At 41.5% G+C, this 27,848-nt stretch overlaps 1 protein-coding gene across 1 annotated transcript in view; it reads left to right on the forward strand.

The window, feature by feature from the left end:
- Positions 1–382: 382 nt before the first annotated feature.
- Positions 383–27,848, forward strand: part of LOC551765 — a 28,157-nt gene continuing 691 nt past the window's right edge. The window contains exons 1-8 of the mRNA XM_006562253.3: positions 383–817; positions 22,560–22,796; positions 23,686–23,798; positions 23,945–24,054; positions 24,203–24,281; positions 24,786–24,925; positions 25,686–25,832; positions 26,628–26,850. Coding sequence (XP_006562316.1) covers positions 725–817; positions 22,560–22,796; positions 23,686–23,798; positions 23,945–24,054; positions 24,203–24,281; positions 24,786–24,925; positions 25,686–25,832; positions 26,628–26,850 — 1,142 coding nt within the window. The 5' untranslated portion in view covers positions 383–724. The remainder of the gene's footprint in view (positions 818–22,559; positions 22,797–23,685; positions 23,799–23,944; positions 24,055–24,202; positions 24,282–24,785; positions 24,926–25,685; positions 25,833–26,627; positions 26,851–27,848) is intronic.

Below are 27,848 nucleotides of genomic sequence, written 5' to 3' on the forward strand. Positions count from 1 at the left end.
TTTTCGAACGATTGCAATCCCCTCAACGTTGCTTCGTTTCGACGTGGCGGTGAAACGGAAAAATGTTTCCAATTCCATGAAAAAAAAATTGTAATGTCTAGTGAGAAACGTTCTAGTTCCAAAAGTTGGAGGAACGTTTCGAGGAACGTTCTCGAATTGCCCAGCCGCGTCGATAAGGCGGATTCCTAGGTAAACAACGAGTACGAGTGCACAGTGCTGCCCTCGTGCAGGAATTATGAGAAACATACGTGGCTCATCGCCGGATTCGGAGACATGAATGCGTGGATCGCATACAACATCGGATGAAAAGGGAATGGCCGCTTCGCCACGATCTATCCCCACCAAAAACACCGAACACCTGAGCGTCCCTGGGGGCAGCTCAGGAGGAACAGTCATTATTGCGCCAGTATAACATTCGCTTCCAGTTCTCTTGAACGAGGCAACGAGTTTTCGAGTCCACGATATCCACGAGATCCATTATTTCGCTATACCCGCGCGTTCATACATCCGCACGTCTCCCTTGCCCTGTCTTCGCTTGTACGGGAAAGGAAACCGCGTGGCCGCCCTGTAACGTCGATATATTCGATCGATTCCCGCGATACGATGAGATTGTTCTCGGGAAATAACGAAAATGTGACGTGAGACTGACAGATAGGAGAGGCTTGGCAATAACGTGACACGTTTCACAGTCGATCGTTCAGTGTGGCACGTTCACACCGCCAAAATGACAGTGGGAAGGACCAATTTTCACGCGTGCTTCACCAGTGCGCTTGTGTCGGTACTGTGCTTGGTCCTGGTGGCGCTTCGTGTCGGCCAGGTAAGTTTTGACAGTTTTGCAAAATTTTCCCATTTTTTTTTTCTTTTTTTTTTTTTTTTACTTTGCATCCACAAATAATCATATATAATCGTTACGTGTATATGTAGAATATTTCTAACTCGGGATTGTATATTATTAATCGACGAAGGAAAGGAATCTTGGAGAGGTGGTTTCAACGATAATTTATCTAAATGAGTCGTATGATATGCAGTGACGATAATCTTGTTCTCGTAAATTATTAATTAGTTGTTCGTGTAATTAATTCAAATATTTCCATCGCGGAATAAATAGATTGCAGATATATCTATCGGTGGGCACAGGCTGTATTACCTGTTTACTCGAGTCTAAGAGAGCTAAAGATCCTCGATACGAGATCTTTGTTGCGAACAAATAAACCCGTTTAAAAAATGAAACGTTCGAATCGGAGAGACGGAAGATGACTGTTCTTTATCTTACTCGGGATATAACTCAGGATACATCATGTAAACGCGCGTACCCGGCAATAAATCGCCACGATCGACCACCTCTCGTCTCCAGCTGACTCATTCATCTCGCGCAAATACACTTCCTTGCCGCATCTAAATCTCGTTGTCCCTCCCCGACGATCGAAACGTTAAACGAAAGACGATGAAAATGAAAAGAAAAAAGAAAGGAAAAAAAGAAAGAAGAAACCAAAAATCGAAGAGCATCGTCGTCGTATCCATCGAAACCCAAGAATCAAATAATTCAAATACGTCCATTCGGAATGAATTCTACTCTTATATGGTGCAGTACAGGATTAGAAGGATCGTAAGACGAAACGGTACTCGAAACGTAGTATTATCGCTGCTTCTAGGAAAAAGCGGATCGCTCAGGAATTCGCTAACCACGTAATACGATATGATACGGTAATCTATCGGCACGTATGTATGATAAAACCACCATGGTAATACCGATCGAAAGTTTGCAATCACTTTTTCACTTATATACCCATCTATATATCCAGGATCAAGTTTTTAACAGATGCGACGAATCCCCACTCTAATAGATATAAAAAATAATTACATATTCCTCGAATGTTAAATACCAGGAATCGATTACATTGATCGAGCGGTTATTTACGATAGATCTAATTGAATTATAAATCTGCTCGCGATCCTCATTACAGGATCCAGGGAAAAGAAATCGTATTAAATCAATCTCTTAAATATCTATATTCAACCAAATATTCCATTTCTCACTTCTTCTTCGCACGATTGCAATTTTACACGAGTGCAAACTTTTCAACAAGTTAGTGCACGCCTTTGTTCCCCTCGTGGTTTTCGAATCTCGAAGAGAAAAAATTCAGATAAACCGCTTGGCTATCGGGTACACGGCCAGCCTTTGCCCGTTCCCGCGAACTCGGTACTCGGAATGTGTCCAGCGGGAGGGCCGAGTCGAGATACCTTTGCTCTCTCTCTCTCTCTCTCTCTCTTTGTCTCTCCGTCTCTCTAAGTCGAAAATATATTGTGCGTCGAAATGGCAAGCAGGACCCTCTGCCTATTGCAAACATGGAATGCGCCACGGGGGCATTGTGCGTGTGCGTGAATCGATGGGACGACGCACGCGGATATCGAATGCGTGAATTGCACAATTACGCGTGGCGGATAAAAGAGCTGGTTAAACGAACAGTGTGTGTTTATTTATGCGCGGATTGAATGGGAATGTACGTGGAGGCGTTCTTTTTTTTTTTTTTTTGCCACACTCTTGTTCAAATAACCGGAGGGATGAGTAATGGGGAACGTTCAGAGGCGATACTCGAAACGAAGACGTTTTGTCTTTATACGTAATCCCTTCTGGGAACTTTCTGTTATGAATAATGCACAGGTTTGATTTCACGAAATATTTCTATTCCATCGCTTCTTCTTACGCGTACCTCTCCTTTCTCTCGCAGAACGCGCAATTAACCATCCCATTTTTCGTTGAAAATATAAACTCCGCGATATAAACTCTTCTTCTTCTAAAGTTTTCATTTTCCAAGATGCAAAGATTAAATCAGGATGATTTTATTTGGAAGAATCATCGTTAAGAGGATGATAAAGAAGAGGAGGAAAAGAATCCGCATTTATCTATACTTGGTTTCCTTTGATCCACTTTGGAGTAAGCACCCGGTATGCAATGGCCACTTACACTTACACACCGTGAAACAATGATGCGCGCGCGCATACGGTTGCATCCATTGCTCCCCGCGGACCGAACTTTTACTTAATTAAAAAATCTATTTAACAGGAAACTGGCCTTGCCTCATACGGGGCTATCTGCCGCGTAAATCGTAGATACGACTCGGCTCGTTCGAGTCCGGCCCGTATTATAAATACAACTTTTTACTCTTTGCCCTCTCCCCGAGGATTCGTTTTTTACGTGCGCACAATTACGCACGTGTCACCGACGAGATATATATATAGAAAGAGAGAGAGAGAAAGGAAGGAGGAATCGAAAAAAAAGGATACACACGCGAATGTTATCGAAATCGGCGGATATGCTCTGAAAAGCTTGGAGATTCGAAAGCAAGTTGCGCAAGCTCGCGGGGAATTTTAATGGCGGACTGGTCGGCTGTCGAGGTGAGCATCGGCGAATTAATTGCAAACGCTTGTACCGACGCTTGTCAAGAATCTTTAAGGCGCCTCTTTCACCGATACACACACGATCTAAATGTATATATATACATATATATATATATATATATATATATATGTATATATATGCGATATAGTAATAGTAGGTGGCCTTATTAAAGCGTGCTACGCGGCCTCGCGCCCATCGAGTCAAACGCGACGCCGCTTCAATATTTATGAGAATTATCCTATTGTGTCGAATATTGTCGGTGACCGTGGATCGATGCGACACGTCCGTATGATGAGTTTTAAAGATCGTTGTGCGATTATTTTACGCCGGGTTTCGTCGCCGGTTTATGCGCCTGGCGCATGCCTGCACGCCCTGTTATGGGTTATATCGTGACGAAGAATAGGATAGTCATAAAGGTGGATCATCGTAAAATCGTGCTATCGCCACTTGGCAATGCTTCACGATCGTTAAATTGCGAGATTTATTTGAGAGTAATTTTAACACGTTATTTCGAGGCGATATTATAATGTCTCCCGTGGATTAATTGTTGGAATTATGGGAATCGTGGAATCGTGGATGTATGAAATACTGTGATAATCGATAAAACGATCTCGAAGGAAAAATTTGAACATTATTGAAAAATTTGAATTTGTACATACGTTGTACATCTGTGAAACTGGACGGATTTGCTCGCTTTCTCTCGCGTTTCTCCAATGCTATTGTATCTATCGTTGGAACAGAAGATTAAGAAAAATTTCGCGTGAGATTCATTGAAAAATTCAAGCGAAGAAGACGTAAAATAATTCGGAAAGAGGATGAACATGGATATGAAGTATAAAATGAATAAAAATATTTGTAAATATTTTACTTACTTTTACGATTATACAATTTTATAAATGAATCGTGACTACTGTGTACGAATGAAAGATCGTGAGATTCGTCAAATATTTCGATCGTGGGACGCGATGCAAAACAAGAAAGGCGGAAGAAAAAAAATGTTTTCGCTCTTTCAATGTTCCCGAGAGGAGCGGTTTTTTCGCGAGAAGAAAAAAAAAAAGAAAAGAAAAGAGAAATCTTACTCGCGTATCTCATTTCTCGAGTGAACGGCGAGGAATTCGCATTTTCCGCGAGAATTCCGTCCGACCGTCTTCTGAGACCCGTGATCACGCATATGTATGCTCAACTTTGCTGCGTAGAAATCGAATTTAAAACGTGACGTTCGCTCTGTCTCACTCTCGTTTATATCACCTCTGTAATCCTCTTACGACGTCGAACGTCGTTTTTCGATCGACTGTCACGCGTAGAAGAAACGTATTTATAAATCCACGGATAGAGATCGTGGCCACCTCTAATACCAACGATATTTTCTTCTTGCTCCGTTTGGAAGATTCGAAGATTCGTTTATATTTTATTTTTTTTTTTTCTTAAAAGTAAAATTGATACAATTCTTGAATCGAAAAGATCTCTCGCTTCATTTCTGAATACTTATTCAGAATCACGAATCGGTGTTTCAGATTCGACTCTTCTACCCAACTTTCCTCATCCACTGTGTATTTTTCATATTTTTCGACTCTAACGTTACGTTACGACCAAAATTGGCCAACCAACGTCTACCATTGTCCTTGAAACGCTACTAGAAGATACGCATTCCATCCTCGCATTATCATAAATAAGATTCAACCAGTTAATCACACAGCCAATCCCACGGATTACAATATGAAATCAGAAGTATAAATGCAACGACGTCCCGATCGTTTCTTCGTAGATGTTTCACGGTCTACCGCAAGCATAATGCAACGCACAATTAATTCTTACGCGGTATTACGACCACTGGACCGGCAAGAATTCCAATGAATTCGCGATCCTCGGGTACCCGGATCGCGAACCAATTCGATCCTCGAGGGTGGGGGGCAACGAGGATGAGTCGTCGAAGGATCTTTTTTTTCTCTCTTTCCTTTCTTCCTTTTTTCTTCTCTCTCTCTCTCTCTCTCTCTCTCTTTCGAATGGCGCAAGAGGCCATATAAGAGGAGGATCTTGGACAAAAACGGTCAGAAACGTTGCATACTTTTCCTCTCATCGTGGCGTGTCCATTTCGGGAGAAACGAGCACAGGGTCCAACATTGCCTCTCTGCCTACGCCACCACGACGTCCTACGTCCCTCCCCCTCCTCCAGATAGCGCGTGTCTTTCCTCGCGAAGATTGCGAAAGTGTACGAGAGGAGAACTCCTCTCGTAGAGGAGTGGTGGAATATCCGTGTGTGCGCGTGTAGATAGAGAATATATATCGACGATCCACCCAACGAGAGAGGCTACGCGTATTCGAAGGTGGTAGTATGTCATACGTTGCGTATCTGCGTCGAGGATCAAAACGCGCGTACAACGACGCATACGGAAGCGTATTGTCCGATTTTTAGTCCCAAGAGTGGATATCTTGGAAACGACGCGTATAAAATCTGCGCTTTATTGGGAATAACTGGAAGAAAATCTTTGCGGAGGCTGCGTGTACGGAGAGAGCCTTGCCGTCTCCAAGTTGGAATGATGAAATAGTTTTTGAAGGAGAGAGAAAAAAGAAAAAGAAAAAGCGTAACGTTATGCAATGTAACTCACCTTCCTGACGATCTCATGTTGAATTAGTTAATCCGTGGAAATTAATCCGTGTCGGGAACGGATTTAATTGCTTATAAATTTAAATTAAAAGACCTCCACGAAATCTGTATATGGCAAAAACGCGGAGGGAATTATTTTCAACTCGCTTTACGTAACAACCATACGATTTTGCGATCATAAATCAATTTCCCCTTCCTCTCTTTTTATCATTATTATAATATCTTTTATACCGTTTCATCGATCGAGAAAAGGGGAGGAAGGAGGACCGTTCGTATCTCTAAGTCGAACTTAATTATGCAAAGATCCGTCTCAAAGGATCATTTCTTCCCCGATTAATTGCCTCGTTGCAAAAGGAAGAAAAGGAGGGGCGATATTTCGAGCGATCCCAAGGTAATTCGTCGAAACACCGGTCAGAACAATTTATTACCACGATGCCAATCCGCTCTTTTTCTCCGGCGGCATCATGCCTTCGAACTTCGCAACATCGAAGTTCTTTTACATAGGAATGCAGATCGGTCGAGGGGCACGGAAAGAGATACAGCGTTAACGCTGCGAGGCGTTCGTTTTCTTCTTTTCTTCTCTCTCTCTCTCTCTCTCTCTCTCTCGCTCCTCTTTTTTCTCCATCGATTTGCATTGGTAAATTCTAGAATGATCTGGCCGCTGGGAATCACGCATCGCTTCAACGTGTACACGGTCTGGTTGTGTATGGCAGAAACGAGCGGAAACGGTGCTAATGATGACGCGTTCCGACCGCGTCGCGAGAATACTATGCACCGTACTACGTGTATGCACAATAAGCGATTTCACCGCTATTCGTGGCTTCATTATTCGACCGGTTATCGAGATGTTGCTAAACGTCAATGAAAGTGAATATGTTTTAAACAATATATATATATATTTAGGTGGGTTGCGCATATATAGGATGGGGACTATATGCGGGACCATGGCAGGGCAGCTCTCTCGGCTTATCTCGGTTGAATTTGTTACTTTGTGTTAATATTGTATCGCATGTGATATGGAAATGTAAACCGGTTGTTGCATTTTATAAATGTACAGTGTATGCCTGGTAGACTGGAATGTATGACGTGGCGAGAGGTGATTATACGGTGTAAAAAAAAAAGAAGAAAAAAAAGAGAGAGAGAAAGAATAATTTTTTCTTTTTTTTTTTTCGTTCACAGATTCGATCTGGTTTTTGTTTAGTTAGTTAGACACGCGGTGTGTCTAATAGATGGTGTGGTACTTACTTATCCGTTAGAAGATATTCCGTGTAACGATGTAAATTTTATCGTGTAACGATGATACTTACCAGTACTTAAAAAGGGGTTTTACAACGAAAGAATTTTTCAACGCTCGAAAACTATAATTTCACTTCATATTTTTCACGTGTCGTAACGCATCAGATGTTTAATAATCCATCCGTGCGCAAGTTAGGGAATTTAGACGCGGAGCGATGAATATTAATGGGGGATATACTTGGATGTTAATCCCCGAGTTGATATAGTTAATATTCTCCACGCGATTTCTCGATCTCTGATAACTTTTTGATAACTGAGATTTCAACTCGAGATACACAGATTTGAATATATATATATATATATAATAAAATCCAAACTGAATTTCAAAAAAATTTCAAAATTATCGTCACGTATCACCAACGTAAATGTTATGATAGATACCCGTGAATAATATTGATCGAGTCAGAATGAAAATATCATATACAATGTTATGTACACAATGCTCGAAATTCCGTCGTGGATCAGTTCGAGTGCGACGATCACGGGAGAAACGACGCTTTCCAATCGATACGATTTACGATACGAATCGATCGTAACTCGATAACCAGCATCCCTCCAAGCCACGTAGCTTTACGTTTATTGTTCTAAAACATCGAGAGCGCCACCGGAGTGTCATTTCCAACTGAAATTACACGTTTACCGGGACGTATCGCTACGGTCAACCTATTTACGTGATTCGACGTGTACGGAAGATGCAGAGAGTTATGGTACGAAATTGACGGTTTTTAACGCGCCGCTCCTTTTGTCGCGCTCCCTGGGCGGTGGGACGAGGACAAAGACGGGCAGATCTGAGCATCCCTTTGGCGAAGCCGTCCAATTAATTCTTTCCTCCCTTCTCGCTCGATGTCAGCTATGCTGACAAATAGTCACGATGTTGCGCCCGTCTCTCTCTCTCTCTCTCTCTCCTACGCCGCGAGGCCAACAAAGCGTTAATGCCTCGTTAAAATATTTCTCTGGAAGCGTCGTAATTAAAGCGCGATCCACCTACTCGCACCTTTCATTAGCGTCGTGTAAATCGGTGGGCAAACACTGGAGAAGATAATCGAGCAATTAATGCCTCGGCTACCGAATCATTTCGGTTGAACGATATCGTTAACGGATGTTACCTTGCCTCTCGGGATACGACTCTTAAATATTCGAATTAATATTCGATAGAAGCAATCTTTCTGGATCGATCGAATTTTATCTCAATGTAATTGAAATTGTCCTTCTTCCATCCGTACACCATTTTTCCATTGTTCCGCTCGGCGACGTAACAAGCTTCTTCCCAACCAATGTCGCCGTAAAATTACGTAATAAATGCTGGACACGCTCGTATTTATTAACGTCACGTTTATTATACCACTTCGAACATCCTTGTATTATTATCAACGAGAAGGTACAGTCTTTCGAGAGAGAGATCTACAATTTATCTAATCTTTGCTGGAACCGAAAGAAGATATAATAAGATTTTCTAAGAAGAAAGGAAAGGAGAAAATTCGAATAACATTAGCTCCCATCCTCCACCTATTTCTCCATTGTTCTCCAAGCGAGAAGGAGCGAAATTTAACTTAACCTTCTCGAAAAAGCACGTATTTAATACCTCCATCACGAAATCATCGCCGGGATAGATTCCAAGCCGCAAAACTCTCGGGATTCTCTCGGTTCGTGGTTTCACCGTTGCTTCCTCCACTTGAAGATAGGATTCACGGACGCTTACATCTTTACGACAATGCCATTTCGTAGGATGGGTGTACGTGTGTGTGTGTTATACACGTGCGCGTGTACACACAAAGGGAAGGGGGAGGAGGGGGACGACACGAAGGGTACCCGACACGAAGCGTGAAGAACGTAGCACTCGGCCGATTTCGTCCGCGGCCGATTCGCCCTCGGGAGAGCCACGGATATAAATCACCATCTCCACTGACGTGGCTGATTTGCCGACTGCCGTGGGCAAACGTATATGACCGCTCCGTGGATCGAACCATGTCAAGTGTTTGCAAACCGCGTATGAGGGAGGAGTCATCGAGAAAGGGATGAGGCAATGCCAAGTTTCTTTTTCCAACGCTTGTTCGATTCTCGAAGAAAATCAAGGACGGAGATGTAGAAGGAGAAATCTTCGTAGGGAAAGATAGTAATGTTTCGAGAGCGAAGTTCGATTTTTCCCGATCTTTCTTTGAGAAGAAGAAAGGAAGGGAGAAGAATTCATGAAAAATGTAAAGAACTTTTGAAAGACGGTTTCTCGAGCGAGAGAAAAAAGGATTGAAAGGATTTTTTGGAAGTACGTGACCACGATACACGATGGACGATGCATTGTCAGTAGAGGAATAGCGAGGATGCCGTCACATGATATCGAGGAAATTTTTATTCGATGTAAGCGATAGAAAAGGAAGAGTGAAAAGTGGAGAATCGTTTTCGAAAAAAAGAAAAAGAAAAAGTTCGTCGAATCGTTTATTACGATTTTCTCTGAACAAGAAGAAATATGAACGCCACGGACCATTTAAAATAATCTCGAAGGATTAAACGATCCGCGATTTTCTCTTTAATCATCGCGATAATCTTTATTTGGACAAAAAAAAGAAGGGGAGAGAAAAATAAGGGAAATATATACAGTATGTATCATTAAAAAGTCATAAAATTTCTTAACGATCAACGGTTGCACGATCATCAAATAACTCGCGTACGCGTACGTTCGAAATTTTACACGATTCCTTGATTGCCGATTTCTACACCTACCATAAAACTTATCGTCACGTGTGAAGAAAGTGTGAAGGATCAAACGTAATACGCATCGTCCTATTAAAAACCGTAATCTTCCCACATTTCCGATTCCGTAATTACCATAAACAGTTAACTTTTACGCACTCCTCGCTATCTCCTACGATCGATCTCCTCTCGATCCGAGACCACCGTCCCGAATCCCCCGTATTAAATCATCCTTGAAACGGCGGAGCATGGCAGCAAAACCGAGCCGTCCTTCTTCAGATTCTCGTACTCTCGAAATCGAATTCACCCAGGCCCCATGAATTCCTCGTCGTTTTCTGGGAAACGAGGCAGAACGGCCGCGCCGCCTTACGAAACCACCGCCGCCGTTTCAATGTCCCGTTCCTTCGACAGTCTTCCACTTCCTTCTTCTTCTTCTTCTTCTCGCCAAACTTGCCCCCTTCCTTCTTCTCCCCTTCCCAACCCCCCATTATCCCCATCCGGTTAGCTCATCGGTTTATCTCGAGAGAGAGAGAAAGAGAGTGGACAAGTTTCGAGCGACGATCGAAAACTCGAATCTCCTCCCAGGTCCTCCTTTTATTCCCTCTTTATTTTCGATCTCCCCGCGCTCTTGGTCTCGCTTTCTTGGATTCGCTCGTTCCTTCCACGGGTAAACCGTGAAATATTATGCGCGCTGGATGCACCGTTTCTGCTGCAACAATGAACGGAGCGCCGTGTGTCGCCGCCGTTTCAGGAACCGTAACGATGCCGTTTTTCCACGGGAAAATAAAATGTGACGATCAAGGCTCTTCGTTATTTCGCGCGTTATTGCCTTCGAGCAAATATCATCGAAACTCTTTTCGAGAAGTTGAGGTTATGTTAAATACGACCTGGTGTCTGGCGCGCGATATTGCGACTCGTAGTTGCATTGAGTTGTAAGATTCTGACGGTGATCACGAAGCTTGCAAGGAACGCAGTTGAATTCTGGATACGATGGAACTTGGCTCGTTCGCGTCCAGCTGTAAATTCTACGATTGTTGGAGAAAAGTTTGCGGGGATTTGGAACGGTAGAACGGTTTGCTTGAAATTTGGGTATGCAGCTTACATCTTGAACGCGCGAGACGAGAAGGTATCCGATGAAAATTCGAATTTGCGTTTAATATCTTTAATTATAATCCCTTTTTTCAGCGATCGAGTATCGTTTGTCAAGTGTGCGAGGAAAAGAGTCGGATCTAAATCGTTAAATTTATACTCGATAAGAAGGATTCGAATTTGGCCGTGTAAGAAGTCAAGGGTTTCGAGGCTTGGAGAGGAACGATTTCGCCACCGGTTGGACCAGTGACCTCAACCGGCCATAAAATCGAACGCAGCTTTGCCTTTTTGCTTTTTAATTTCGTCGCTTTCACTTTTCGCCGCACTTCTCTGTCTGGCCACCGGCAGCGCCACTATTCGTCTCGCTCCTCGCTCGAACCCGTTTATTAATCGGAATTCGATGTCGAGAGAAAACGCGTCTGACACGCCGCGCAATTCATATTTCAGTTTCGAATTTCGTTCGAGAAATTCCGAAAGAGAGAAGTATTCCACGTTAATTAATCGGGAAGCTTGGGCGGAGAAATGGTCTTCAACTTTCGAAAGAATCGTACGTGAGAAAATACATTCTTTTATCATTAATTATTACAATTAACAGAAATTGGCCGAAAATATAAATTCCGAAACGTCGATAGTTTGAACAAATTATAAAGTTAAATATTTAATTAGAATTGTTGACTCTTAAAATTTATAATATTATAAAAATCGTCAGAGTATTAATTATATTTCTATTCGAATATGAATCAACATAAATTTTCTTAAAAAATAATACAGACATATCTCTATTTATTATCGTTCAAAGATAATAAATATTGTGTACAATTTCTTATATTTTCGAAAAAAAGAATGTACTACTTTTTCCACTGAACACTTTGATCGCAAACAACGATCTTTCTTCTTCTTTTTATATAACTCTCATGATTAATAGAATACCTTTATAACGTATTTTATTATTTACAGAATTTACATTTGATGAACGCGGGATTAAAAATGTTGCTCCTCCTCCCCCTACTCCTCTGATAATGGAAACACGAACTAATTACAGGAACGTTTTAACAATTTAATCGGTCCGACGATGGATACAGAGAACGAAACATGTATTAATTGGAATAGTAATATTATCGCGCTGTCGCACGATCGTCGATCAAGAAATTTATCGCGATAAAGAGTTTCTTTCCTTTTTCGATACTTGGTGCTTCAAAAAACCGGCGTTTCGTTTCCACATCACCGGTTTAATTAGATTCGACGAAGGTTGGCTCGACGTCAAAAAATTATCCGATATTTTCTTCGGGAGAAAAAAAAGAAAGAGAGAGGACTGATTAATGAGTTATCGTCGAGGATTAAGCAAGAGATTACGGTGAACCGCGATAAACGATCCACGGTTGATACAACAATTTATTAATAAGTAAGACCGGCCGTGCGTCTACGAATTTTGCAACCCGTGATTAATTAAAATCGGGTTAAAGCACCAATTGCAAGCTTCAACTTTGGTTTTTTAATTCGTATTCACGTGCGCCCCCGATTATTATTGAAGAAGAGCCGCGAGAAATTGCATCGACCGTCGACCACTAAGATTTATTAATTACACCGGACGAACGTTCCTCATCGATGCTTAACGATTCAATTAAAAACAACTCGAGCTTACGATATATCGAACTGTGGGATTAGCATCGAACCCGAGCTGGGATTAAATCTCCGTCCGTATTTTCCCCGGCGCAATTTGATTTGCATAAAGATGTACATTATCGATCAAAAATTAGAAAATTGCTTTGCGCGACTGCTTATCGAGAGGAATTATAGAAATCAAATCTTGGAAATTTCGTACCATTATAATTATATCGGATCTGAATTATCATTAAGGCAAGTAATGATTTTTACGGAAGAAGAAGCACGATGATTCGAAATTTCTCCTTCTTCTCAATCTTGTGTTAATTTTATTATCGATAATTATATATTGGAGCTACAAGCGTAGTAATTTTATTCGTATCGTTAAATTTCTCGAGTTTCTGCGATCCATGATCTATTCCAAACTTTTGCCCAATGGTGTACGTACGAGGTTTGATGAAAAATTTCCGTCCAATTTTTCTTTTTTTTTTATTAATTTCTCGCCATAGAAGTGTCCAGTTGAAAAATTGGACGTCGTCTGGATTGTTGGTGGTACGTGTCCCGAACGTGTAAATTTACGACCACCATTGAGTGCTATCGTGGAATAAATCTCTGGATACTCTCGAGAAGAATGCAAATAAATGGATTAATTTTCCTCTCCCCAAACTCCCCTTTTCATAACCTTTTTTTTTTCCTTTTTAGATCCAGAAAAGTGCAAATCCTCCCTTACGGATGCATTTAGGAACACGCATACGAGCGAACCAAGTCGTTTACGTAACCAAGTCGAGTCCATACGTTAATAATACACGATACTGTATACGTGGATACGATAAGGCGGCTAAATCTACGCTCATATTCCGCGAAAATCGAAATTATATATCTCTCTCTCGAGCGAACGCGCGCAAATATAATTTTACTTTTTCCAAATGCGAAGGGAAAAAGAAGAAGAAGAAGAAAAAAAATTTCACGCTTGGATCGTTGGAAACGAAGCCCCCATATTATACTTTACTGAATCGCCATCGTCCCTTTGTTCGTATCACGAGACAAGAGCAACGATGGTTACACCGAGATAGGTTATGCAGCGTGGATGGGCCGGAGAATGGAATCGGTATTCCATGCGTTCGAAACACCATGGCATTATTGAAACTTGCATCGTTTATCTATTTATCGATGCAGGTGGTGAAGGTAATAAGCATCGGTGATCTCTCGCGCCACGCGCGTTTCGTATAATCGTAATAATTTCACGCAATTCACTTTCGCCATTCAATAACAGGCACGCAGAAAGCGGCGTGTGTATATATATATATATATATATATATATATATATATATATATACATCGGCCAGTGGCGTACGCAAGTTCTTCTGATCTTTGTGGTTATTAAAGACGCGATACTCGTACGCGTGCATTTCTATTGGCTCGTAATTTATGCGACATCCGAGAAACGAACTTGTTCCTCTCTCACTCATCCCTCTTTGTTATTTGCCTTGTAGCGTTTTCCAGGAGAAAACAAATCTTTTCGCGCGAGCGTTTAACGCGTTTAAACACGTTACACGAGGCATGAAAGAATAGCGCGTATTTATAAAGTTTTAAATTTCTTATTGTTCGAAGGAATATCGAGGCATATTCCGTATTGGCTGAGATAAATTCAAAGATAGATCGAATTTAATTGGATAAATATCTGATAATAAGAAGAATCGCTGTGCAAAAGAGTAATGAGAAATTTTCGAAAATAAGAAGAAAACTGTGATAATGATATGGTAACGGAGAAATAAGAAAGTGTATAAGTAATAATAACAGCGGAAAATTAAATTCTACCTCTAGTTCGAGTAATTTAGCATATTCAAACGGCCGTTGGAGAGAAGATTTTCCTTTACCATCATCACACCGAATAAAAAGGATAAAATATCGATATTTTCCATCGATTGAAATTACCACGCGTGAAATAAAAGCAACGAGCCGTCACACGAGCCATCGTTACGACAAGTTAAACAAATTGATCGAAGGAACAGTTTATTGATTCCATTCCTTCCCTTTCTTCCTTCCATCGATCCGTGCACGTCGTCTCGAAAAATGGCGGCTCGTCATTTTGGTTTTTCGCTCCGTGAACGAGAGAAACACGGAACGGATATAATGGAACGGAATGCGGGAGATCTCGTGAACGAGTCGTCCCGCGGATCGCACACTTTCACGTGTCCCGCATTTTTCTTTCCAACGTTCGTTTCTTCCATGCGTGAAGATCTCAGGGTTGCTGCACTCTGCTTTCACTTACACGCTTTCGGGTTTCGAGAGAGGCTTTGGACGAGGCGGGTGAGGGACGAAGAGAGGTGATGACGCGATCAGATAGACAGCGAGAAAACTTTTATTCCCAAGACGTCGCTTCCGATTCGTTTCGCGAGAAGAACGATTCTGGGTGGTTCCTTTGAGTATCGACTGATCGAGAAGGGTCGATGGATGTCTTCGTTCGATCGTCGAAACGATTGCGACGGATCGAGCAGGGATGAAGAAACTTTCAGAAGCGTTAATTCTTTTCCCACGATAATTGGCGATCCCGTTAGATCATTTAATTATTATTCAACGATTTTGCGAACGATTCTCGGAGAATTCAATATTTGATCTCGTCAACCGTTACGAGTTTGTGTCTCTCGGTCAACCAGATTCGTCTCGCGAAATTACACGGGCTTCGTCGTTTCAAACTCGACGGTATTCTCCAAGTATATATTCTCCAAGTGTCAATATTATGCACCTCGACAAAGATGTTTCTCAACAATAAAATCAACGTGTACGTGATATGTGTTCGCCAATGACCATAGCAAACGTTCCATCCGCCAACCAAAATCAAACGTTTCGCTCAAAAGTTTGCTAGAAATCCTTCGCGGAAACGATCCGCGAACGCTAAAACGCTCGCCCTTTTCGCCGTAACTATTTTCCACGGACGCTTCCGTGTAAACAGTGATTTTTAAACAATGTGTCGGCCCGTTAAAAACATCCGTCCGAAGGCATAAAATTTACGAAGAAGCAGCAAAGATTCTTGGTCGTTACAACCGAGGTGCCGGTGAACCAAGCCATTTCTGGCGAAAATACTGTTGGCTTCGATGGACTTGGGGAGGGGAAAAGAAAGAAGAAAGAAAAAGAAAGAAAGAAAGGGAGGAAGGAAGGAAGGAAGGAAAGAAGAGGGAGGGGGAAAAAAATGGAAAAGAAAATGGACGACACGAACGAAGACGAGACGAAAGAAGGCGAGGAAGGCAGGGTCAATAACATACGTTTTGGCCTCTCCTTCTTCCTTTTTACTCGGAAGATAATTCGAGAGCCGGCTCGAGCCCTCTGGCCAAAGAATGCGCTTTCTACGTTGCATGTATCGAGCGTCCGTGCTGGCGCAGCTCGCATTGACAAAAGCCCCTGAGCTGTGACTGTATAATAATCGTGAGGAGGGAAGGGGAAGGGAAAGAGAGAGAGGGGGGGTATATAAAAATCCGTGACAAGTCTGATACCGTCGTAATTGTTCGTATTAATGTCGGTAATATATTTTATACGTAATTTTATCGTTCCAAGTGGTGTCGCACGTCGTTACTCTTCCTTCGATTCTTCGTTTCTTCTCTCCTCTCACGTTGAGAATAATTCATGCTCTCGTGGAATTTCTATAATATCTATAATGATCGAAAACTTTTCTGTTTTTTTCAAAGAATTTTTTTTTTTTATTTTTTTAAAATTATTGGTTAAGTCGAGTAGTTAGTAGTAATCGGTGTAAAAAAAAAAAAAAGATTCTTGAGAGATTAGAAAACGAGTGGTTCGATTTGCGTTAATCGAAATGCATCTGAGGTTTATTCTTTCCAAAGAAAGAATGTTTTTTTTTAGAATTGTGATCGTAAGTTGATACAATATGAAAGGAACGCTCGAGAGAGAGAGAGAGATGTGTAATACGATCGTATCGTGGATATCGTGGATTTTCCATATAAGTAAAATCAGCTCGTGAAATCGGTCTCTTTCTTTACGAGAAAATCTTTCAAATTCTTCACTAATTAATTCGAAACAGTTTCGATATACTTTCTCATTATGCTCTTCCCATGATTGTTTTCCATTGTTGGCTCGTCGTTAATAAACAAAATTAATCTTGCAATAACGATGAGTTCGTTAAGATCGTAGAATTTTTTTCGATACTCTCTCTTTCTCTCTTTGATTCCCCGGACGTGCGTAGATTTATAAAAATCCTTGTTAAAAAAATAACGTTTGAAAATGTTTTAAGTGTCGTACGATTTTACGAAACATTCTGTAAATTAAGAGGAACCAAGGGGATGGAAAACTGACATACTTTCTTTTCAATTTTGAAAAGAGGTGCCTTTCCTTTTCACGAAAATATAATGGAACGTGAAAGAAGCGCATAAACAATTTATAACTTGTTTCTCGAAAGTTGCTTCTTCGGGAAGGCAATGAATGCCTATAGTATATTACAGTTTGCGAGTGTGACACAGCAGCATTGTTCCACGTAGACGTGACTTCCTCGTATTTTTCAATTACTCGGTTGCACCACGTGCTGGTACTGCACACGTTTAATATTTTTCCAGAGCTTCGTTATAACTTTCCGCATGAAAGATCCTATTCAAGAAAAAAAATCGTGAGTATTCGATGTATTCGTTTCCACGAACAGAAGTGATACTTCTATTGTGCTGAATCTTTCGTTTTTTTTTTTTATTTCATATTTTATAAAATTATTGCGCAAATACGATAAACGAGAGGAATGATTCACACATTTGACGTATCGTTATCGAAGATTTTTTTTTATCATCGAGGATATTCTTTTATAAATTTCCCTTGCCTCGCAGGAAGAAGAAAAAATAGTTTGAAAAATAATTTAAAACGGAACTGAACCTCTTCCACGGTTAAATTTCCTTTCCTCGAGCTTGGATCGAAATTGTTCATCAACAACCGACTTACACTTCTTCTCGTTCGAGGCAACGATAAAAAGAAATCTGAAATGCTGATAAACCGCGCCCCTATCCAAAGAGGCGAATGCGAAAGCTATATACTTTCGAAGTGGTTTTATCTCAGCCAAGGCAGAAGTTTCAACGAAGTTTAGAGGCGAGCCTCCAACCTCCAACCCTGTAATACGCGTATTTAATAAAACCACGATAGGAGGCGAAGCGAGAGGGCTCCGAGTATGTCCGAACGTTTCGATAAGTCCGCCAATATATTTCACTCGCAGCAACCCGAAAAATGTTTGCCAAGCCGCTTCACCGCACCCGATACTATTTATTCCGCCCTCGTTCGTGGCGGCTCGCATACTTCGCCTATGGGTGTGTACTATCGGAATGTGTTGAAACATTGCGGCCACAAGGAGGTCGGATTAAATCTTGATACATTGCCGGTATCCACGCGTAAAATTCGCGCATAGAGCACACGCGTCTCTCCGCACACCGATGCACGTACAGGGTGTTCCCTTTGAACGCGTGGATCGAGGATCAGAGATTATCGGATCAAAAATTTATTTTACGCGATAATTACTTCGACGTTCGAAAGCCGTGGAAAGCGTATTTTCGTAATTGAATATCATTGGGGATGAAATAAATTGTTGGAGTAAGTAAAAATTATAAAGAGATGTAGGGAGGAGTATTAATTTTGTATCGTTTAAAATTTTTAATATAAATGGTAAATCGATGCGGGTAGCCATTCCATAAATTCTGAAAAGATCGAGTTTCGATCAAAATTGAAATATCTTGTGGATTAATGATTCTCAAAGTTATTAAAGTAGCTAACTGTTTTACGGAGAATTAACAAGCTGCGTCGATTTAATCTACTTTTAATCTACTTTGATCTAGATTTTTCCCTCTCTCTCAATCTTTGTCTTTCAAGATATTATCAAGAACGTGAATGTGTTTGATCGATCATTAATAAGAACGTACAAAATAATTCGCATAACTCGAGATATACGCACCGCGTTTTAATCGAAGGGATTAAATCGATTAAAAAAAAAAAGGAAAAAAAAAACTCGACGTATCTCTTTACCGAGGACAACTCCTTTTCAACAGCTTCATCGCTCCCGCTAGAAAGAGTATACCTCTGGTGCTTCTACCAGGGGTTAAAGGGAACACCGTGTACACTCGATCGCGCACGACGGCTCCATGCACACCACGACACACGAAAACGTAAAAAATGGGTGATTTATCGACGGTGGGGCCGATTGCCGATAGTGTACATTCTATCGTAGCGAATTACTAAGTGGCCACTTGTCCGCCACAGTTCCTTGTACATGAATTATTCTATTCCGTGACCGGTCGTCGCGCGTCCGCGCCGGCTAATTGTTCCTTTCCCCGAGTCGACGAGTAAAATCCCTCGTTAGCGGGTTACATCGACCCGTTGTGATCCGTTCCACAACCCTTCCCCTCCGCTCCTCTCTTGTACGGCGAAATTCGCGACGCAACGATATTGTGATATTGTCCGAGGAACACTCGCTCTCCATTCCGCGTTTCAAACTTTCGTTTACGTAAGCGGCCGTGATGTCACCGTCGTCCTTCTTTATTTTATATATATATATGACTACTCTGTTTCCTCGCAGCAAGGACTGTATATTGCGATCGATCGCGTCACTCCTCGATCGAAGAAGGCGTGTGATAGTCTCATCGAGGGACATTTTGCCTCTCTTTCCTTCGTTTGCACGAAGGAAAGGTACAGTGTGGGATAGCTATGGAAGAATCTATTTTGTGATAAATTGACATTGATAGGGGGAGAAAAATGGACGAGAAATTTATATCCAATAGTAATAAAGCGATAAAGTAACTCGCGTCAATAAATCAAGTATGGAAGGAAAGGATAGTATCCATTAAACATCCCATTTATGGTTGACATAATCTTTAATAGCCTCGGCCATTTATGAAAAGTCAGAATTTATTTCCAATGTTAATAAAATGGCTGTTTTATATTTGGGAATTACTTGAATATAGCCGCGTGACGAGATGCAACGACGAAATCGGCGTCATCGTAATCATCGGTGAGAAGTCGCATCGTTTGTTCAAGGTCAAGGGACTTGCAATTACAATTCGATCGCTAAGTTTTATCTATATATTCACACCGTCGAATCAACAGTGGAGAAACGAAATTATTTATGCGAAAATACGAATGGTTTCGCGCGTTATATTCTCTCGATATCATAGTTGGAAAGTTCAGTGATCTGATACTTTGGAAGGGAGGGATGGCCGCGACAACGTCGACATCTATTAACGTCGAGCACGCGACAGCGATCTCCTGCGTTAACCTATAAGAGAGGGAATAACGGATTTCGTGCCATATCAAATGTTGCGTGCCTATGCGATCCGCCCAGCAATTGTGAATCACAGTAATTACGTTACGTGTCTGTTATGTGATTGGTGGTAATTAGAAAAGATCGTTTCTCTCTCTCTTTCTCTCTTTCTCTCTCTTTTCCCCTCCATTCAACGACGACCTACGTGTCCCTCGCCAGCGATGCCCTCGAGGATCCTCGCGATCTCTTTTCCCTTTTTCATTGAGGTTCATTCGCTTAATTGGCTCGGCTGGCTAGCGTCGATTACGCAAAGCCTGAGGATTTTTCTGCTCACGACCGGGCTATAATTAGTAACATTCCTTTTTCGAGTAGTCACGAGTAGTCGCGTGGAGCCGTTGGAGCCGTGTGGTTAACTCGGTTGCGGTTTATATAGTGGCGAGCCAAATGGATAACTAGGCTGAACGTGCAACGAACTATAACGAAACTTTGCGCGCGAAAAATTGTCGTCGTAAGCGGTTAAGAAAACAGAGGCAAGCGATGTTGCGAGAATTGCTAATGGTCCAAATGGAATCGCGTTAACTCGTAACGCCAATATTACGGAATGGAAAAATATTTATCCGTGCATATTAGATTATTGGATAGAGCGTCATTCGTTTAACCCCGTTTCCATATTTCTTTCCTAGTTATTTTTATTTTCTGATTATCGTGAAAAAAGTCCGTCGAGTAATCTTCCATTCGAAGCAGAGAAGAGATGGTTACACGTGTCATTCGTCGTCATTGAGCGGGAGAGAGAGAAAGAGAGAGAGAGAGAGAGACAAAGGGCGTTCCACGGATAATAGAATAGATGGGAAACGAGGATATGCGTGAGGCAGACGCAGAAGGGAGAGGGGAAAAAGGAGCAACTGGCAAGGACGCTCATATACGTTACCATGTCGTGTTCTCATAATCGATTAGCCGTCCGACGAGAGAAGGAATCCCTTTCTGTAACCCAACACGTCTGATCCTTCTCTCATTCTTGAGAGAAGAGAGGCCACTCAAGCATTTAGGACCATTCTGGCCTTGCGACCGCCTACGTTCCAGACCTTTGTCTCGCGTCCAACGGACTCGACCATGCCTCCTCGTCGCGGTGGCAACTCTCCTCGGACCAATTTTATTGTTGGCGTATATCCATCCAGGATACGAGAGTCCAGCGCATACGTGGAACCGTGTGGATCAATGTGATACCATCGGATATACGGACATTTTGGATGGATTCGTGGCAGCAATTTCTTGGATTTTTATCAATATTGAAGAGAAGAAGGATTAATTATAACCCTTCGATTTGATTAAAATTTGTTAAAGAATATTTCTACGTACAATTCGTACGTTATAATAACTAGATCTATCTCGAAATTTTATCCAGATTTCTATTACTTTAGTTTCACATAATTTTTTCCATATCCAATACAAACAGTTGAGCAGTTGAAACGAAATAAGAAGTATAATGGATACAATAATCGTGAATATTATTTTATATATATTACACACATATAGTCGTGCGACTGGATACTTTTGAGCGGTGATGTACACGGCTATACACTCGTGCATATATGTATATACGACATAGTGGCGAAGCCACATGAAATTGAAAGTTAGCGTGGGTCGATAGCTACCGCCCAGACCGGTCCAAGTTTACTTGGGCATTAAGTTTAGCGATTGGCCCGAGAAAATATCACCGTTCTTTCGTCCACGACGTCCACGAAAACTCGCAACAAACTCGCGCGAAAACCGCATTTCGAATTTCGATCGTTCCACGTTATATGTACACACGTATATGTATATATATATCTGGTGCACACGATTTTCCACCGGGATTCCATTGGCCGATTGTAATTAATTAAATAATTTATAGCCGCGAGACGAAGGAAGGACGATCGAGTATGCGAGCTTTTAAAGGCCAAGGGGCAATTAACCGAGTATAATTAAAGTTGGCAGACTAATTAGCCGGGTATGTTAATATTAATTGCGGCTTGGTCCACTTTTCTTTTTTTCGGCCCTCTTTTTCGAATTCCCATGATCCGGGCCCCCGATATCCCCCTCGGTTTCGATATATAAGCGGTTTTACATACAAAGAGGCGTACTCTATTGGTACCCTCTACGCCGATCGAAAATCGAGCACCACGAATGTATATACCTACCTAGGTATTTTAATATTCATTATTTTGCGGATTTTTCGATCTTTATCTGTGTAACGAGCTTGAAGATACTTCTGGTGGTAGACTGGGATAATAATTATTGAAAGTATCGTGGACGAGAATTACGATAGTTGACCTTGTTCAAATCTAAATTCCCCATTTTCGAGAGTTTAAATATAAACTCTGTGCAACTCTCTTGGTTATTTTCTTGGCGATAGAAAAATGTAATCATTATGAGGAGCAGAGATGATGATGTTGTTCTCGGAAAAGATTATCGCAATTCTTCCGAAATAGAAGTAATATAAATAATATTCTTAAAAAAAAAAAGAAATACTTTGAACGATAATTTTAAAGAGCAAAATATTCTCATAAATCTAATCTTAAAAAAAAGAAATTCGCAATTGGACGAGAATTCGATCAGAATTTTTGAATTATAATATTTTTTTTTACAAAGTGATTTTTGTTCTTCGATCACAGGTGAGCGGCCAATTGTTGGACACGGAATTTCAACCGACGGTTACGGCGACATGCAAGTCCGGCCATATGACGATACGAGTGAACCTAAATCAGAGTTTCGTGGGCGCCGTCCACGCGAGAGATTTTCGGACGCCGCAATGCATGGCGCCCGGAAACGGGTCGACTCACGCGACGTTGGCCATTAATCTTCTCGCGCCCAAAGGTTCCCCGGATTACTGCGGCGTCTTGGTAAATAACGTAAGTTATCCCCTCCATTTCTTTGATTAAAAACTCAACTCGGATAATATACGAGGTTTGTCTGGCGAGGTGTTGGTGGACCGTTTGTCTCCGAGAGGACGGTTTTAAAACAAACTTTGAACACGCGTCCACACCGGGTGTACGGAGCATATTTCTGTACAGTCATCCGACCAACAGGAGAGAAGAAGGAAGGATCGTTGGGTGACTTACTCGTTATACGATGGTCGCATCACACTGATAATAATGAAGATTTTGATTGATAATGATGGAGAGTGTAATAAAGTCTTTCTTTTTACGTTTTTACTAAATCATCATTTATGATCTGTCAGCCATTTTTTGAACCGGGGCCTGAACCTCACTTCCTGCGACATATGGCAGATTTTCTAAAATGGAAATGACCATAAAAAGGAATGAATCTTATAAATTGTTGTAAAATAATGAGGAATATTGCAAATTTTCTTTCTTTCTTTTTTTTTTTTTTTTTTTACAACAAAAATATCAAATCCACGTAGTATTAAGCGATTATTTTTACATTCTCTCTCTTTCACGGACAAATCTCAACGAAGAAATGAAATTCAAATTCAAATTCATTCGCGAAATTGGAAATAATATCGGATAAAATAATGACCAATAATTCTCGCGTCTCTCGGCTTAATAATCCCCTTAGATAGCCTTAGATACGAGGGGATACGATGTTGTACAACCACTCTTACGAATCCACTCCGATGAATATCGGAGGCATAATCGAATAAAGGATACCTTGTTCGATTCCTTGTTATTTCCACCCGATTATCAACCCGAGATAATCGTCGATAAAACGATTCTCTTCGAAAAGACGTCGCGGGCAAATTTCTCTCTTAATCCCCCCGTGCTGTAATTCTCTGTGCAGGACACCGAGGAACGGTCCATCCCCATCGCGGTAAGGATACACAAGACCTTAGAGCTGGCCGACGATAAATTTTACGTGATCACGTGCGGAAAAGCTGGATTCAAAAACGCCAAGTACATATTAACAACAGTTTATTAATATTAAATCTCGCGATTATGCATGAAACAGGGAGGGGAGGGGAGGGGTGGGGGAAGGGAAGATCTTAACGCGTAAACGACACGATAATTTTCATCTTCTTCTTCTTATTCTTGCTGCGCAGGAACGAGACCTCGCTTGTATCGTTGCGCCTTTTGGACGGAGGCCACAAAGTGCAAGAGGCTATTTATGGTCACAACTACACTTTGCGTGCTGAGATCTCGCGACCAGATGGTTGGTACACGGCGTCCTCTCGCCCGATCTTTACCCCCTTTGCGTTTTAATTGGAATTAACGAGCGCGCGTAAACGCGTGAACTCGCCGCTCGCTCCCCCCCCCAACCCCCGTGACACGCACTCATCGATCTTTCCTTTGGGTTTCAGGTATGTACGGGATCAAAGTGAAGTCGTGCTTCGCGTTTAATAAACGTAACTCCAGCGTGCAGCTGATCGACGATAAAGGGTAGGTTTTTATCCTATAGAAGTTCAATTTCAACAGTAAGTTAAAGTATTTGGAATTGCCATCCATCCATTTTGGATTTTTCCCGAGAAATTTTCGTTTTTGATAAAAATTTGACACGGCGTTAATATTAATATTCGATCTCACTGGAAATATAATATTTCTGGAGTAGAAAAAAAAAATTCTAGGTTGGATTATTTTAGATAAATAAATTTTATTTTTACCTGGTTTCTTTTCTATTCATTCCATCTTCGCGTTTGCTAATCAAGCTACACGGATTCCTCTTTTGCTATTTCTATTCTATATCCAAGATGGCAATTCCTTCGTTATTTCAGTATATTTCTTACAGTAAAAGGATAATGTGACAATCCGGTTACGCAATGATTCGTATTATTGTCGAAGATTTATGTAATCCAGATATGGATTTTGCGCGATTCGAATTGTCACGGCTCGATCGCGATATAATACCGTAAATTGCGTAATCCTCCTCCGTTTTCCATGACAAAGGTGTCCCGTAAAGGCTCAGGTGATGACGAAATTCATCTACGATCGAAACACCGGCCTGGCGGATGCGACATTGTTCTCGATGTTCCGGTTCTCGGATAGTACGCAGGTGCATTTTCAATGCGACATCGCCGTATGCAGAGGTAAACCGATTCGTTGAACGACTCCCAATTACGACCCCCGGTTTGAAATCTGGGTCGTTCAATGTGCCGTTCAACTTGGCCGCCAATTAACATTTCAACGTGTGTCGCGCGAGAAGTAGCACGTGCCTCGTTACACGTAATTTGCCTTAAGAGAAAAGAACACGCTTGCCCCTTCCCCTTCCAGGAAAATATATCGTTTTCCACGAAACGAATACGTTGCCTATTATCTGTTACATTCCGATGAGGAATGTATTTATCTCGTGCACGACGAGCACACACAAGTGTGCAGAGTCGGAAGGAAGATGATCAATCGTCGATATTAAAAAATATTTCTACTTATATACGTTACAACATGTTTTCTTCCACAAAATGATCGCAAAGTATATAATGTTTCGAGACGATCAATCGTCGAACGACAAAGCAGATGTATCTCTGAATAAACATGGCTAGAAGTTTCATAGAAAGAAACGAGATGTGCTACTTTTCCACAACACACTACTCTCGATACTCTCTTCCTCTATGGGACTCTATGGGTATGTTCGAACGGTACCGACCACTTTGTATCTCGTGTCGGTTACGTTCGATTACACTTCCTTCTTGGCCCAGAAGAGAAAAAAAGAAAAAGAGAGAGAGAGAGATTTGAAAACGCTTCTCCGGTCGGAGCGAACGGTAAATAACGCGTGTAAGATAAAAGGTGAAACGTAAATGGTTTATCCTTTTTTTTTTTTGTTTTCTTTCTTTCTTTTTCCCCTCCATCCAGGAAGCTGCGGTATCCCGGTCTGCGACGACGATAACGAGGAAGATATAAAGGGAGCGTCCTTAATTAATAGGCAAAGCGTGAGCGGCGAGGAAGGAGTGCTTCTGGCCGGCACGAGCGTGTTCGTTCTTAACCCTGGTCAAACGCCGTGTAAATATCGCACCAGTATTCTTTTCATTTCACCCGCTTCCTGCTTTTACTCCCCGTTACCTCCTCCTCCTCCGATACCAACTACCGACTACGTGATTAAACCTGCCTATCTGAACTTTTAACCCCCGCGCGCTCGAATTAATTAGCCGGCGCGGGTAATCCTCTATTTTCCGAGGCTGCGTACAGGTTGGGATACGATCAGGCTCGGGGGAACATTGTATCGCGATAGCGACATAGGAGTTAGCTAGCCAGCTAGCTGTCGTCGAGCTGTATCTCGATAACGACAGAGGATAGCGATACGTATGTGCGTGTATTAACCCTTTTAAGTGAAGTGAACTTGCGAGGAATGAATCTGTCCATTTTCTTTCTCTTTTTATTTTTATTTTTTTTATTGTTAATCGATCGGGACAGATTGTTGTTATAGAAGAATTCGATCGTGTTGGGTTAGTTCATCGATATATTCGCCTCTCGAGAGATTGATATGATACGTGCTTGACATGCTCTGTGTTACAATTTAACGTACGTGTCAGTGATGCAATGCATAATTAATACATCGACGTAGCATGTTGATTAATATTAACTTCACTCGTGATCGAAATATATCGAATTCTTGTGTAAATAATATATGTATATTAAAAAAAAATTGTACGATCTTCTGTATCGGTTTATAAGATGTACAATGTTTCGAGCGATCGCCAATCTGCGCGCAGCTTAAAGAGACGTACACTGTATTCGATCGTAAAGAAACAGCGAGAGGGAGCCTCGGTTGTTAACATACACCGGTTGATTTTCCAGCGGTTCAGTCATTGTACGAGGATGGCAGCGTTCACCCTGTATGGCTGTTATGGCTGGCGGTAGCTCTCGGCATCCTGTTCCTCATCATGCTGATAATCAATATATTCCTCTGCTCGGCGATGACCTGCAGCTGCACCAGGACAGACATTATCGAGAAGGAGCCATCGATTATCGAGGACTACGATCCGTATCGTAGCTGGCACGGATCCCAATACGGCTCGAGGTTTTCACTTTTCTTTTTATTTTTCGCGGAGAAATGGGAAACGTATCCCGTACCGATCGTAACTTCGATCACGAACCAAAGATTCCTTGAAACTTGGACACGGAACTCGTGTAATTACCCGAAGGCGAATATGAGATTCCCTGTTGGCGCGTATAGTAGCTTTAATTGAGATGTTTGGAGAACGGGGATCTTTTGGGAGGGGGAATGTGCGTGCTTCAAATTGATTGAAACGCGGTAGTGAAATGGGTGGATTTCTTGGATAGGGGTTGGATCGGTAAGAAATAGCTCACGTGAGTTCAAGCATTTGGAAGATGTACCAAGAGAGAATTATTTCTCGATAAGAATTGATCTTGTTCTTCTTTTTTTTCTTTTTTTCTTCCACTCTCTTTCTTCGTTTCCTACGAAAGGATATTTTAAACGATAGTTTATGAAAAATTACAACGATAATAATAATTTACGAGAAAGCAAGAAGTGTCCATTACAAACGTCAGGGATTGGATCGGTAAGAAATAGCAAGAGACTCACGTGAGTTCAAGCATTTGGAAGATATACCAAGAGAGAATTATTTTTCGATAAGAATTAATCTTGTTCTTCTTTTCTTTCTTTTTCACCCTTCCATCCCCTTTCCTCGTACGAAAGGATATTTTTAACGATAGTAAAAAACGATAGCGATAAAAAATACTGTTCGATAATTTATGAAAAATTACAACGATAATAATAATAATTTACGAGAAAGCGAGAAATGTCCGTTACAAACGTGAACGTTTAGGAATCACAACTCGCACAGGGAGTCGGGAATCCAAACTATACGCGTCGCACTCTTAAAACATTTATCGCTTTCGATCTATTCTTCTTCTTCTTCTTCTTCTTCTTCTTCTTCTTCTTTTTTTTTCTTTCCCCTCCGGTCTCCGGAATGACTAATCGCACGTACACGCTTGATCTAACGACGCATTGTCACCGAGGCGATTATTCTTAGTAACGACGCTCAAAGAGTGAAT

Source organism: Apis mellifera, linkage group LG12 (genome assembly GCF_003254395.2).
Source record: "Apis mellifera strain DH4 linkage group LG12, Amel_HAv3.1, whole genome shotgun sequence".
NCBI lineage: Eukaryota > Metazoa > Arthropoda > Insecta > Hymenoptera > Apidae > Apis > Apis mellifera.